Source organism: Acipenser ruthenus, chromosome 27 (assembly GCF_902713425.1).
Source record: "Acipenser ruthenus chromosome 27, fAciRut3.2 maternal haplotype, whole genome shotgun sequence".
NCBI classification, from domain to species: domain Eukaryota; kingdom Metazoa; phylum Chordata; class Actinopteri; order Acipenseriformes; family Acipenseridae; genus Acipenser; species Acipenser ruthenus.
In genome coordinates this window covers 275,831-291,049 of record NC_081215.1, presented here as the reverse complement: position 1 = coordinate 291,049, position 15,219 = coordinate 275,831, and the positions used below count along the sequence as shown (strand labels likewise).

At 38.4% G+C, this 15,219-nt stretch overlaps 1 protein-coding gene across 2 annotated transcripts in view; it reads right to left on the bottom strand.

Annotated features, from left to right (window-relative positions):
* LOC117425012 (paired box protein Pax-7) overlaps positions 1 to 15,219 on the bottom strand; it is a 100,350-nt gene that overhangs the window by 63,415 nt on the left and 21,716 nt on the right. Inside the window, exons 4-7 of one of the 2 annotated variants that reach the window (XM_059002101.1) lie at positions 12,242 to 12,387; positions 9,981 to 10,175; positions 2,859 to 3,591; positions 622 to 857 (exon numbers count right to left, since the gene is read on the bottom strand). In XM_059002101.1, the coding sequence (XP_058858084.1) occupies positions 622 to 857; positions 2,859 to 2,943 (321 nt within the window). In that variant the 5' untranslated portion in view covers positions 2,944 to 3,591; positions 9,981 to 10,175; positions 12,242 to 12,387. Of the gene's footprint in view, positions 1 to 621; positions 858 to 2,858; positions 3,592 to 9,980; positions 10,176 to 12,241; positions 12,388 to 15,219 lie in introns of those variants that run through there. The other variant, XM_059002102.1, reaches the window with a different exon arrangement.

The following is a 15,219-nucleotide window of genomic DNA, read 5'->3' as shown; positions in this document are numbered from 1 at the left end:
TTTTTTTTACGGTTTGTTTAAATTTGACACAATGTTGCACAAGCTCTTCGTGTAGCGAACAGATCACTGTGTGTAACTGCATGCACAAGCTGTCAAAATCGAAACCGACACAACACGCTTATTAGTATCGTGCTGTCTATTTTTTATTTATATTTTATAATACTGCAAAAAATGTATTTTTTTTAGTAAGGCGCAATAATTGCAGCAAACGCGTTAATGGTTACAGAAACGGGAGTTACAATTCTGCATTTTCAAATCGAGTCCAGTTGCTTTGTAACACACTGAACACACACCTTCCAGTTTTGGAAAAGTGCACTTATTGTTAACATACACTTTCTAGTAAATATTAATTCAACAACAATACTACGACTAATAATACTACTAATAATCCTATTACTACTACTAATAATACTACTAGGCCTAACAATAATAAAACTAAATTCTGTGCATTTCACTACTCTGTATATAGAACTTCAGTTTGGAGAAAGTTGTGAGCTGGCGTCATAGGCCACGGTCTGAGGTATATCCAGAATTCAGAGGGCAACCTTTATTTTATTTAATTCATTATTATTAATATGATGATGACGTTATTCACTTTCCCCAGACATCTTCTTTACTCACCCTGGGTTTGCTTCCCCCGATGGCTCCGGGACGGATCGAGCCGGTCTCTTGGTACCGGCACAGGATCTTGGACACACACCCGTGAGAAACTCGCAGCTGTCTGGAGATCACACAGGGCCGGATGCCGTGGTGAGCCATCTCCACTATCTTGTGGCGGATGTGATTTGGCAGCGGCCTGCCATTGATAAATACCCCGCCGAGCTGGTTCACTCGTCCTTGGCCCAAAGGAGTGGAGACTGACATAATAAAAAGCATTATTATTATTATTATTATTATTATTATTATTATGGATATCTTTTTTTAAATTTATATATATATATATATATATATATATATATATATATATATATATATATATATATATATAATTAAATATAATTAAATAATATAATTAAATAATTAAATATATCCAAGATCAATTTCAAAATAAACTCAAAATAAATTCGTGCTCAGTTTTGAAGTCCATGTGCTTATATATATATATATATATATATATATATATATATATATATATATATATATATATATATATATATATATATATATATATATATATATATATATATATATATATTTACTGTGATATAAAACGAATAAAGACTGTTCGATAAACACGATTGTATTTATTTCCATGGCTAATCTATCATATTATTCGCTATTATTATACTCGTCGTTGTTTGTTAGGAAGATTATTTTTTAAAAAGCAATTGCATTTATTTTGAAAGATATTTGTGTATTATTAATTATCAAAAACATACGATTCATTTATTACCCAAACAATATAATTCTTAACCTACCGAATCATTTTGTGTATATACATTAATTTTTATAGTCTTTCAATTGCTGTTACATTAGTAAAGTACATAGCACGCTTCATAATCCGTCGCCGTGCATACAAGCCTGTGAGTAAATGCGTATTTATTTTTGAATGCGTAAAGGCAGTTTGAAAAAACTAGCAACTTTATAAGGTCGCGGGGGTGACATGTTCATTTCAAACAGATCTAAAACCGTCGTGTCTTTTCAATCGTAATCCCCACGCCTCCATCGAGACCTCTGCTTCACATCGGCCGTGTTGAAAATGAGTCTCATGCAGTGCTAATTTACAGTAAACCTGACAAGCACTTCGCAGGAAATATCATTAGCGACAGATTCTACTTGAGAGGCCAATTCTGCATTCAAGAGGTGCTAGAGATTGCGGCACTTTCCGCCTTCATTATTCCTAGTCATGTTGTTCAAATATTGATGTAATCCTTTGAGACACCGCTTTGCGATGTGTTTTACTTTCATTTGCTACACTCGGGCACTTGAAGAAATCTGCCTTGCTGTGCAAGCTGCAAGCTTCGTGTTTTTGTGCAGTTTCGCGCGAGCCACTTGAGCACGCTCTTTTTTTTTGCCCAGATCCCTTTCCCCATTGAATTCAAGATTAATAAATGCAAATACAATTGCTCTTTTTTTTTGCCTGGAAATTCTAACCCAAAACCCTCTTCCTATCCTCCACCCCCAGCTGCAGTGATTATTATACAAACACTCATCAAGTCTTCAATTTAATGGTTGAACTTTATGAGTATTTTATTATACTCGCATGCACCGATTTCATATAAAACTGCTGCTATAGCAAAACCTAATAAAATTATGATTTAGAAAGCTTTCGAGAACTGCGGTGCGTGTGAATGCATATGTTTTCAGATTAAAGTCTCACACGCAATAATTGGTAATTGCTATTGTAGCTGCCCTTGAATACAAGTGGGTTTAATATTAAATTGCTTGTCATTGTACCGGTAGGTTAAACAAAGACTAGCCTCTTCCAATATCAGGGAACAAAGTGATTCAAAACACACAAACTAATACGTGATGCCCAAACAGTGTCTGCTTTCAAAAATACTTAATTCTTTCGCATTTTCTATTTTAGTTATCAAACTGCCAACAGGAGCCTTGTTTTTGAAAAAAAAATACATTCAGGTTCAAAACTACAAACAAGAAAAATACACGAAAGGCAACACAAATAGTTTGGTTTCCAAAATACTTTTCAAAAGACAATTCCCATCTTAAAAGCAAAATAATGGTTTTGCCATATACACGAACATGGATTGCATACTGTAAAGTATAACAACACAAAACGTGGAATGACATGCTGAAAAAATATATAACAAAACATGCATGTAAATGCATAAAATAATAAGAGTATTTGACAGCTGAAAAGAAAAGTTTGCATTATGATTTTTTTTTTTGTTACGTACCTTCCAATGGAAATCCAGTACGGGGGTAATTCTGGCCCGGCGCGGGTCGCATCATTCTCGGAACGGTGCCTGCTAAACTTGCCATACCGTATAGTCAATAACAAGCAGGCGGAAATATTGCAAAGTTCTTTTGGCCGCAAACAAGTCCAGACTGGTGACTGCTTAACAATATAGATAGTGTCAAATTATTAGGCAGCGTCTTCTGTCAAAACCAACTCCCCCCTAGAAAAAAGATCCAGCCAGATGCACACACTTGGAATGCAAAAACCAATACAAAAACACAAAGAAAAGTCAAGGAATGATTGAAATAAAGAAATAAAGAAAGAGAAAAAGAAAGAAAGAAAGAAAATGTCGGCTTTTTTAAAGTCGAAATGCAACAAGGAGCATGGCTCTTTACAGTGTTCAGTGCGAGTCCTTGTGCGTGTGTGGGAATGTATCTAGGACTCAAACAGACGTTGGGCAAAGGTTATTCAATTCTTTGCTGTGTTTTACTAAAAGGTCTGGTAGTTTTTGATAGCAAAGTCTGCTTGGAGCTTGAGAGTTGTTGAAGGGGCCAACTTTGGCTCACTGTGTGGAGGAGGGAGCGCTGCGCTCCGATAGGCTCCCAGCCTGTTCTTTTATTCATGGGACGCGCGGAGGGGCATCGCTATGGAGCGCTGGACCAATCGCGTGGCGCGCAGACCGTCAATGCACACACTCGATTCATTTTAATCCATTCCACCGCCGCCTCGTTCTGGCTGTAAATGCATACATACATACATACATACATACATACATAAAAATGGTTGACTTTTTTATTTTTTTATTTTTTTACTATACCACTGATTGAGCCAGTCGGCCAACCACCCGGTATGACCTTTGATCTGTATATTATTATTATTATTATTATTATTATTATTATTATTATTATTATTATTATTAAATAAAAATGAATACTTATTTGATAAAACCTTAACAATACATACTACTGGTGAATATGCATGCATGTTGTATATAGCTAGATAGGTTAAATATTGCTTACTTCATTTATTAAAAATAGGCTTGTATTTTTTAATATTAATAATGATAAAGAAATAACGCTACAGCATGCAGCATGTTTGATTATATATAAAAGTTGCATTGATTTTATTTGAGTTTCCACATGCAGCGGGTGAGCATCTCCTTGCTTTTAATGACTATCATGACAATAACAATAACTGAAATGATTGTATTTTATCTTGCTCTTAATTGTATTATCACTTGTACTGTGATTCTTGAAATGTATTTTTGTTTACGACTGTAAGTCGACCTGGATAAGGGAGCCTGCTAAGAAATAAATAAATTAATTAATTAATTACAAAAAAAAACTAAAATTGCTCCTTCGTTTTTAACAGACTTCTGTCATCATAACACCAGGACACATACGAACAGTATACACTACAAGAAGGATGCATACCATCTAAATGTATATAATCCACACATACATTTCATGGGCGATCGACTAAAAAAATGACATTGAGATACTAGGAGAGCTCTGTGTAGAACATGTGAGCTTTCTCTGTCAGAACTGTGTGTGTTAAAGACCCGTCCTTCTCTACCGAGTCAACGAGGGTTCTGTATGTTGGGTTCCACGTAGAATCCAATTAGATTATTAATAATTCGAACCCCTGATTGGATTCCAAATGTAATGCTTTCGAAACCACTTTTAATAGCTCTATAGAGGAGCGCAGGAGTCATCTTTTTTATTAAAAATGTATAAACACATTGTTTCTCAGGTGAATACAAGTGTGTGTTATAAGTGCGTAAAAAAACGCATTAAATCGACACGCGTTTGACTTTGGCAATCCCACAATTAATTAATTTGTTTCAAAAATCCACTTGTGTTTGAAGCGATTATCAGTGTTTTTTTTTTTGTTTTTTTTTTGTAAGGATAGCGGGGCACCCTCACATTAGTGATCTCAAGACGCCTCGTCTCTGCTCGTTTCTCATCGTGAATGCTTCACTTGACCCTCTTCTCTGTGTAAGAAGCAGTGTTCTCTCTGAAGGTGACTTCTTTTCAGGACTCGGAGGAGCTGCTCTTCACCGCAGGGTATGACGCCAATCCTCCCTAAATCTGCGTTTTCCTGTGTTAAAAAGGGCTTTCTCTCCCTCCAAGATCACTGCGAATCCTACAATAAATGAAACATTCCCAACTGGAGACACATACACTAGTTATTTCCTAATCCTATAAACCCAACATGGGTCTTTTCGTCTCCAAATCAAAATGTGCTTTCCTCCAAATACCCGCACAGACACCGTGTCCAATAAAACGATGTGGACAGTCTTTCTGGGAAGGTGTTGTTATGCAACACCCATAAACACAGCAGCTTGTGGTAAATGTGTGAATAACACAAACAAAACAACACACACACAGCAAACTGGGTTGTGCTTCGGCAAACATTTCACTGTTACCTTTGAAACAAACATGGCAAGGCGCGAGTCTTCATTGTGCATTGACGTGTTTTCAAAAAGCTGCAAGTTTATGGATATTTTATTAATAATAATAATAATAATAATAATAATAATAATAATAATAATAATAATAATAATAATAATAATAATATACAACAACATACAAGGGAGATAAACTTATTTATATACATGTAGAAATATTACAACAGTGCACATTACTGAAACATTGCATACCAGTGTCAACTAATGGATTTAACAAATTTTATATATATATATTATATATACACACATACACATATATATATTAGCTCAAAGAGCCAGCTGCCCAACGTTTCGATATGTTGTACATATCTTTCTCAAGGGAGCCTGTGTTTGAATCCAAACATTGGAGGTATTTATAGGTTTTTGACGGCATGACAACTACTTGTTATTGTTTACATTCAAATCCATGATTTATTCTTACATGATGTAATGGTGTTCTATATATTGTGACGTCATTTTTACTTCTATCTTTGAATCTGTATTAATTCTAATTAACACTACTTTATATAAACTTAAATTTTTACTATATCATGCAATACTGGATCAGCAGTCTAGATATATATATATATATATTATTACACATGGTCAATAAGCAAATATTTCTGCACAAGGGGAGTGTAAGGAAGAGGGTACTGTGTCCTGTACAGAACAGCGTCATCTAGAACCCGTTTTTTGGATTCTAGAAAAATGTGTTGTCTGAACAGCAGAGGGTTCTAAATTCGAACCACCGATTTATTAAAACTCCTAAAGGTTCTATGATTCGAATATTGTTGTAAAGAATTCAGAGAAAACGTTCAATAATATGAATAACATAAAATGTGTTAAAAAAAAGTAGGCGGTGAAATACATGCACGGTCCTTAATTTAATACAGACCTTTATATAGGCTAAATATACATGTCTGTCATATTAACGCTGTCTTATGCAATGGTGTGGTTGCAATGTTACCGCGCAATCTCATTCCATTACCCAATAAATAAACTTGATGTCACGTTTTAATAAACACTGGATTTATTTATTTTTGTAACGGTGGCAACTCGTTCTACCGAGAGATCGGGGTTTTGAAGTGGTTCTGTCTACAGCAGGTGAAAGCGAACACACTGTCCAGCCAGATTTAAATTAAAAAATCTATAATTTCATGTGAATGGGTTTTACAATCGGGTTTGCACAAGCCTCTAAACCGAGATTGGGTTTCCTTTGGGTTATAAAGCTAAGATCAAACACTCCCGCTTCTCACCGTGACCAAACCAACTTTCAAAAGTCTCTAAGCCCCGAACCCTTATTGAAATGGTGGAGATCCCTTCCTTAATATTTCATATGGATAAATTTTATTATTGGGTTGTTATTGGAGTGCATATTTTTTTAAAGGCGAAATTGTTATGAAAGGACGGCAGGTGCTAAAACTGGAAATAGCTATCTCTGCGTACACGGTCCAGTGAGCGGTTTATAAGATGAAAGACTTGTTTAACTTTTAAAAAAAGGTGGTTTAACCAGCAAACTACAATACAGGCTAGATCATAAAAAAAGAGCTCTGTATTGATAGACGAGCCGCATAATCAGGTATTCCTGCAGGGCTCCCTGAGTGAAAAGCTGCTTTCATTGAACACGTGCTACTGTTTCAGCAGGAATTGCGTACACTTGTGTATGCAGTGAGCGAAAGTCTAGTTTTATTATCATCTTTAGTGGGACTAAAAAAACTAGAGCAAGTGTTTTATATGCAAGCTGTAATAATCATAACTGATGACAGAAATTAACACGAATGCTGTGCGAGTTACAGCATTTAATGAAGACAGCTGAAGCGCCGACTTTATTTCAATAATAGCCGAGGGACAATTTCCTTTGGTTTATATTATTACAGTAGTTTTGCATTGTTACTGTTATTTAGAGAGCGCTGTGCGTGTGTCGGCTCGGCTGGACCCCCGTGCATATACAAAATGGTGTGGAAATTGCCGTGCAAAGCACTCCTGGTGGAAAGCAATTTCACAAATAATTTTCCCAACAATTAGGGAGTGTGGAAGGGTGAAATGGCGATTTCACATGTATGTGTGCCGGTGGGGGTACCTGCTCGCCCAGACGCGGAGCTGAGGATCCTCTGTCCGGGTTTGGTTCACTTCACACGGGCTGCCGAGGCACATAAGACCCGCTTCTCCCACCTGGGACTCTGTAACCCAGCATCGGATTAAATCAAGCATCAATCACAGGAACCCGAAAGCAAAACGTGGAGACTGTTTCTGGCGTTGGAAAGGACATTTTATATTACTTTGTATATTTTGTTCCCCATATGCTGGGCGATCTATCCGTTCCATTGCTCTCATTGTTGCTGCTGGATAAATGCCGTGTGTCACCCACTCTTCTGGGGATAACTGTAAATCAGTTTTAAGACGAGCCATATTTCAGGAGACAGTGCAGAGATTGGAAATGGATTTCTTAAGAGCGCCGCACACAATGCAGCTTCTTACCGCTTCACACTGTCGCATTCCTCGCGAACACACCGTGGAGACATATCGCAATCCTGAAGAATGCAGGATATGTACTTTTTGGAATTACTGTATACATATAATTAGGGCTGTTATTTGTATCATTATTATTGATATCAGTAAGCATTAAAACAGATAGGACAGCAATAACACAAACATGATTATTAATAATTTGGTTTCGTATTATGTGCATTCTAGAGCTGTAAAATGAACAGGTTTATGCTTCATAAAGGAAAACAACACGGTGTTTTGAGCATGCGATTCAGAACACAGATTGTGTTACATTTAACCCAAAGTAGGGTGTGCTTTATAACAAAGTGTTGAACGGGTGCGTTCTGCTTACGCAAAGCGTGTTGTATCCGAGTCCCTCTCTGTCTGTCTTTCCATTTCGTATTTTTATTTACAAACGACACAAGTGCTTAGTGGAGTATTAATGAACGCATGTGTATTATAAAAAATAAAACACACAGACTCAAATCTAACACATACAGATGCATGAAAATAATTAATAAAAAATACATCATCTGGAAATGTAAGTGAGCGGAGTCCTGAACTGCGTTCTCGTTGTTTACAGTGATCGTGTCTGGTTGATCTTTAATAACGCCTGTGGGATACTTTCACTAAATGCCTTTTAAAACTTATACTATATACTCTTAAACTCGGGTTTTGAGTTCGGCGGATTATTTTATTGACAGGTTAAACAGATCAGGGTTATTGGGACTATAGGAATCGTAAACCTGCTCGTATGGATACTCTCGATTTACTTGAAAGCCAATCCCCGTTGTTCATGCATATTTTATTACACCCTAAAAAATAACTTCGAGTCCGCAACTCGATACAAGTAAAACCATTATTATTTTCAAGAGCACTCGTGCAGTCGCATTTAAGTCGTTGAAGTATTTCTCTTCCAAAAAAAAGTTACGAGTTGTACTTCAGAACAGTTTTGACTACCCCCTCTCCTCTCTCTCTTTTAAACCAAACAAAATCTCTCTTAGTCATGCCTGGTTTTCTCTGATCTCTTTGAAGCTGCTGTCGGTTACCTTCCAATGAAGCCGAGTACAGCTTACAATACAGTAATTATATATATATATATATATATACACACACACACACACACACACACACACACACACACACACACACACACACGTCTTCAATGCAAGCAGTGGATGGCCGCTTGGTGGCTGATGCGAAAGGCAAAGTTTTGCCAACACTCATGTAGTGACATTGTTAATTTGTGTGTAATGGGAGTTAATTTATTTTCACAGGGCTACACATCCCCGATCTCAGGGGACCAAAAAAAAAAAAACCCGCATGAACCGTAAAACACGTTTCAGCCACCAGCTGAACAGGATAGGTCCCGGACAAAAAGAAAGAGTGTCACAACACATTGAATAAATCCACTGCAATCCTTCAATCTGTTTTACAGAGGATCAATTTTAATTACCGCCTACAATAAGAAATGTAACCTACACCGCGTACAAAGACTGCACCAAAGCCCATAAGAAAAATGAATACATATCATAGGGCCTGACATGCAAAGGCATCCGAATCACAGCTCTAACTTCACTCGCGAACTGTTGTTACGACATCTTCAAAACAGCAGAATTGTGCGGGACTATTTTTTTAAGCTTACTTCCTTGTCAGGCTTTTAAAATAACTGGTTAATAATACGTTAACTAGTCGTTTCCAGCCTCAAACTAGCCATAGAGCTGGTATATTTGTATCATATTTTATTTGTTCAAGATCTATGTCAAATCTTGCATTGCGTAAAGCTGTACAGCGGTGGACAAAAGTGTTGCAGCACTTAGAATGTTATGATTGAGACATATAATTTTTTTTTAAAAAATACTATATGAATATAATTGTGATATTTCATTTAACATCATGTAATCAAAGAAAATACAAAAGTCTTCCGGAAGAAATAGTCGTACAGTATTTAAACGTTAGATTTGGAAACGTCGCATTTTTTCAATTGTTGTGAGTTTTTCGTTAAGTATAAGGACAATTACAAAGCGGTATGTAATTCAATATGTTAACGCGTAAGCAGGTTTCATTCGACTTCATGAAGCAAATTGTTCATTCTATAGGGTGATGCAAAACTTTTGGCCATAGCTGTTCAGCTTTACTGTTTCTCTAGCCACAGGGCTTTAATTTCTTTCTGTTTCTTTTTACCTGGCTGGGTAATTTTAACCAGCTTCAAAAGGTTCCAGAGAAGGCGTGGCCAAGCGAGCGAAGTACAGCCCTCTGTCTCCTGTCGCCTGTCCAGCGGGTTCACCTGCGCGCATTTTGTGGTTCCCTATAAAGAGTGTGTTTTCAATTGGTGCTGGAGACAACACGGCTGGATAGCCAGGGGGAGCAGGCACCCTTCTGGAGAATAAAAAATACAAGAGTAAAGCCAGGCTTGTGTTCATTAGCATCCGGATTCTTAAAACGCACACGTATAGGTCACATGGTGTACACCTTCAATCACTTTTATAAAACGCATTACAACAAAAGGTCATACATCAAAGAGGGGTGGAAACTAAATTCAATCACAAATACGGTTGTATCATTTTGTTTGATAAAGCGCTAGGTTTTTTCTGTTATAGCCCGTGACTCAATCATAATTGATTCACAAAATAAACAAAAAACATATTCCCTTAATTTCCCTTCGAGATTTCTAGCTGAACTCGACTTCTACCTCATGGCATTTGGATGCAATATACAACAGTTTATCTAAACAGTGTATAGTCGATAAGGTCGGGGGGGGGCACAGATAAAGCCAATAGCCTGAAGGTCGGACCCCCCCCCCCCAAAAAAAAAGTCTGTTACTTAAGTCGGTGAGTCACGCCAAACTGAAGCTAAAACACAAACACATTGATTTTTTTTTTTTTTGCCAATTATGTTTACAAAAGTCACGTAACTAAAATGGTAACTTTAAACAGTCATTTAAAACAGCGTAGGCTTCTGTAAAACGAAAGAAACGTCGAGGTACACCTACATATATATATAAAGTCCCAGTTTTCCATACTCCTAATTCACGCAGGCTGCCCTACTTCCTTTCTCTCGTTCGGTATCTTCAGAACCGTCTCCGGCGTCGTGGCAGACGCGCGCCCCCCTCGCACCTGCAGCTCCTTAAAAGGCTAATGAAAGCGAGCCGCTCCCCGTGTTATTTTAACAAACAGCCCATCGAAAACAGCACCTGGTTTCGCTCAGAATTAGACTCGCAGGCATCTGCAGTGTTTTGTGAAGTCGTTTGAAATGAGTTGTTGGGACCTTTGATTTATTTAAAAAAAAAGGTGTATTTAAAATAAAGTAAAATAAGTGATATTTAATATAAATGCAGGTGTAGGGAATGCGTGCTAAATATGCCATTACATATGTCTGTGATCTGACAATACTACTACCACTACGACTAATAATAAAGGGAGGGAGGGAGGGGGAGGGACAGATGCCAGACCTCTGCCCAGCTCCCCGGTGACCCGAGCTGTCATTTCACTGCACTAATTACTTTATACAAGAATCACCAAGATCTCCAAACGGTTTACATCACAGAAAAATGAGATGATGAATTCTGCTGCAATACACGTGGCGTCTGGCAGAGGGCGCTGTTGCTCTCTGAACGGTGATTGAGCGTCTAATTACCTCTCTCTCTCTCTCTCTCTCTCTCTCTCTCTCTCTCTCATATGTAGTTCTGCAAGTTTACAGGAGAGTAGTCTACCCTTGACCCCTGCGTGCTTTACTGACACTAATATTTGTGCACGGACCCTTGGTGGCACTTTAATATTGTTGAGGCGGTACTTCCACGTCTCTAAAGTTAACCTGCTCTGGCAGTCTCTGTTCATTAAACATAACCGCTCGCTACTCCGCGTGTGAAGTGTGCTCCTATACAACAAGCGCTGAAACGAGCCCTCGTATTGCACAGAACAGAAGCAGCGCCCACAGGGCTCGTGCAAACGCTGACAGCTGAAGAAGGTGTGCATAACGGCAGGCTTGTTTGATTGATAGATTATATAGATTAGATAGACAGATCGATGGATAGATACCTCACTAATATATGCATGCTAACTGTAAACTGCCTAACAATTTAACGAAAGTAACTAAAAGTTCCACTTCATTCATTACACAAATCAAAAGCGCCAGTGCATGGTGACGTAGCTGGTGGCGATTGAGTGATCCGATTGGCTGTTAAGGTTGTGATGGAGGATAATTAAGATTATTAGTACAAGTGAGAACAAATCCCAACAGGACCAACTTCAGGGAGCTGGAAACTGGTAACATTGAAGTGTATTTAAAAAAGTTACAAAAGTCTTCCCTGAAGCTATCTGAACTGAGATAGCGATTGAAAATGTGTCCTGTTAATAGACAGCCAGAAGTAACAGTTGTGTTTGTGCATTTCAGGTACATCTGAACAATTAACATTTAAAAAAAAAAAAAAAAGAAGAAGATCAGACCCCCTTTGGTGTCTCGGGGTCTGGAGATTGTTTAGAAATCCGAGGACGGGACAGATCTCTTTCTGTGAGGAGAGCAGACACCCACACGCAGGGAAGCACCGAGACCAATGCCTGGTACCGACTGGAGCCAGATCAAAAGAAAGAAGCTGTGAAGAGAGAGAACATTTAAAAAAAAAAAAAAGTCATTTCTCTCATTTATTAAAACCCCTTAATTAACTCCCCAACAAAGGCTGGATTCTACTGAGATGGACAGTGGTCATCTTCAGACATGCCTGTCAGACCTTTGAGATGCAGTCTTTGTTCAAATAGACCCTGTCCTTCTCTCATGGACATCCCAAAGGCTGGAAAATGAACAGACTTTCTCTTTCATCGCACCTCACATCTTATCTGGATCTCTGCAGCATTCTTCAAACGCCTTGAAGTGCCTATCTTAGTGCTATGGTAATTAAAAACAACACTTCTGATGCTTCTGGGTGAATGTGCAGAGTTGCTAATCACTATCTGGGGGATGTATTTTACAGACACACACACACACACACACACACACACACACACACACACACTTTGTTTTTCTCACAAAACGTCAGGGTGTATGTGTGTGTATAGAACACCTCCATGAAATCTTCAGGTGTTTATAGAAATCTACAGAAAATGAAAATTAAAAAATTGCCAGTTTTACAGATCTGGAGAATATTACAGACATCTGCAGAAACGGGTGTGATTTACACACATATGCCTATAGGATGGTAAAAACACTTAATTTTCTATAGTAATCTATTGTTTAATACAAATTGTATCGGGCAGTTTAAGCTTTGGTGACTGTTCACTGCTGAGCTGCACTTTGTACACACTTTAACTAAATTGGTTAAAGCAGGCCAAGTTGTTTGACTCACAGTGGCTTGAAAAAGGACATTTTTATAAAACTGAATATTCAAGCTACTTAACTTCATTGGTAGTTGAAATAAATAAACTAAATGTCATCTAAGTATAACACTGGTGATTTTCTCGAATCGTCTATCTTACAAAAAAAAAAATGAAGGAAATTTAAAAGCACCTTCCCCAAATGAATCTGTTTAATTTATGTTTAAATATGCTTTATTTCCCATACAATGTAATTGTTATATAAACAGAATACAGCACAAACGTATACAGAGTGCAGCGTTTATTTCACTGGACGAGGAACAGCCACTGTGCTGCTTGAACATTAATCCTCTCTCTCTCTCTCTCTCTATTTACATTAAGAGATACGAATCCAAGTGTAGATGAGATTGAATCAAATGTTCCATGTAGTGTTGTCCATATGCAAGAAATAGCATTGGGGTTTCTTTAGAACTGCTCATTTCTTGCAGATGGTTTAGTAAGAAAGGGGCTTTGTAAAGAGGGGGCTCATGGGATTGCGAGGTGTGCTTCTGCTGCAGCCAGAAAAGGGTCACTTCCTTTAGGGTGCCTTCAACAGCATCGCTGAATAAGCAGGAGAACCCGTGTCAAATCATTGCGGAAATGTGCCAGTCGCCTCTGGTGTGGCTACCATTGTTCAAGTCTTGTGATTCCTTTTAGCATGGTAGCGTGTTTAGGAAAAATAACCAGACTGAGAACAAGCACCGCTTTAGAGCTCCTGTTTGTTTTCACTGTACTGTAAGGTCACCGCCCCCCCCCCCCCCCGCCATCCCTCTACCGTCCCTCGAAGCAAGTTAGGAATTATTATTGCAGCTGCAAAAAATTTGGAATGTTCTATAAACTCCCCCCCCCCCCCCCCAACAAGAATTTTGTGTTACATTTATGCTTTTGCTCCAGTGCGAAGTTTACATAAAGTTTACACAAGTTTACAAAAAGTTTATGTAAAGAGTTACATAAAGTTTGCATTAAAGTTTACATTCTAGAAGTTGCTGCAGTAACACAGCTGCAGTTCTTTATAAAACCACAGCGACAAGACCCGTGAAGTGCATGGCCATGGTTAACAATGGGCAAAGACAACTGTCCGTGTGGGGAGCCCTTGCAACAGGAGAGACACTTTGACACACACCCGAATCTGCTCTCATGAGTGGGGAAACTTGAAAACATGAAGTGCGAGAAGCTCTGATCCATCTCTCAGTGAATTTTGAGCCGTGAACAATAAGCGTTCAGAAGGATCTCGCCGGGGTTATAAAGCACGCCATGACATCACTGCCAGGGCCTGCCAGCTCACTGTCAAAACCAGAGCGGTCTGCCAGAAAATGTAAATCTAACTACAAAGCATACAGAACCCTAGCATTGCCACTGTTGTGTCACTGCATAGATATGAAGATCATTCAGTAAGGTCACTTCTGCATTGTTAAACAGACAACACTCCATCAGTCTTCTATTATACATAGAAACCTACAAGAGAGTTGTCATGGTTTAAGGTTAGTTAAGATCTCTTTCCCTCACGCTGTGCAATTGTTTTTAGTGTGGGGTTATGGGGTTCAGAGATCATAGGGCAAGATATAAACCCCACACCACTGCTCCCAATCAGAACTTCAATGCTTTGGTATTGCATTTTACATAATCTATAAGTGTTAATAAATTTCACCGAAGCCATAGAGCTCATCCACAGCACGCCTCATGCTGTATTCTCAGACAGCAGCCGAAGTCTTCATGCGACTCTAATGCTGCACCAAGTTGAACCTTGTTAACACGCTGAAGCATGTTCACATCTGCTCAGAATTATTCCAATGTGTTATTGTTTCCTCTGGGGACTTTATCATGATGCCTGAAAGTGCCTGTGTGAAACATCTTGTAAGAGGAAGACATGGCTGCTTACTTTACTTGATTCTTTTATTTAATCAGGATGGGAGCCTGTGAGATAGTCATCTCTTTTCAGAAGGGGTCCTGGGAGCCAGCTTCAGCTCCTAATAACAGCGCAGAGATATCGTACCGCAGGAAACAGTGGCAAACCACTTTCAACTCCCAGTGCTGGATAGAAGCAGTTAAACTTTCCCTCCCCTCATGGGTCAATGTTT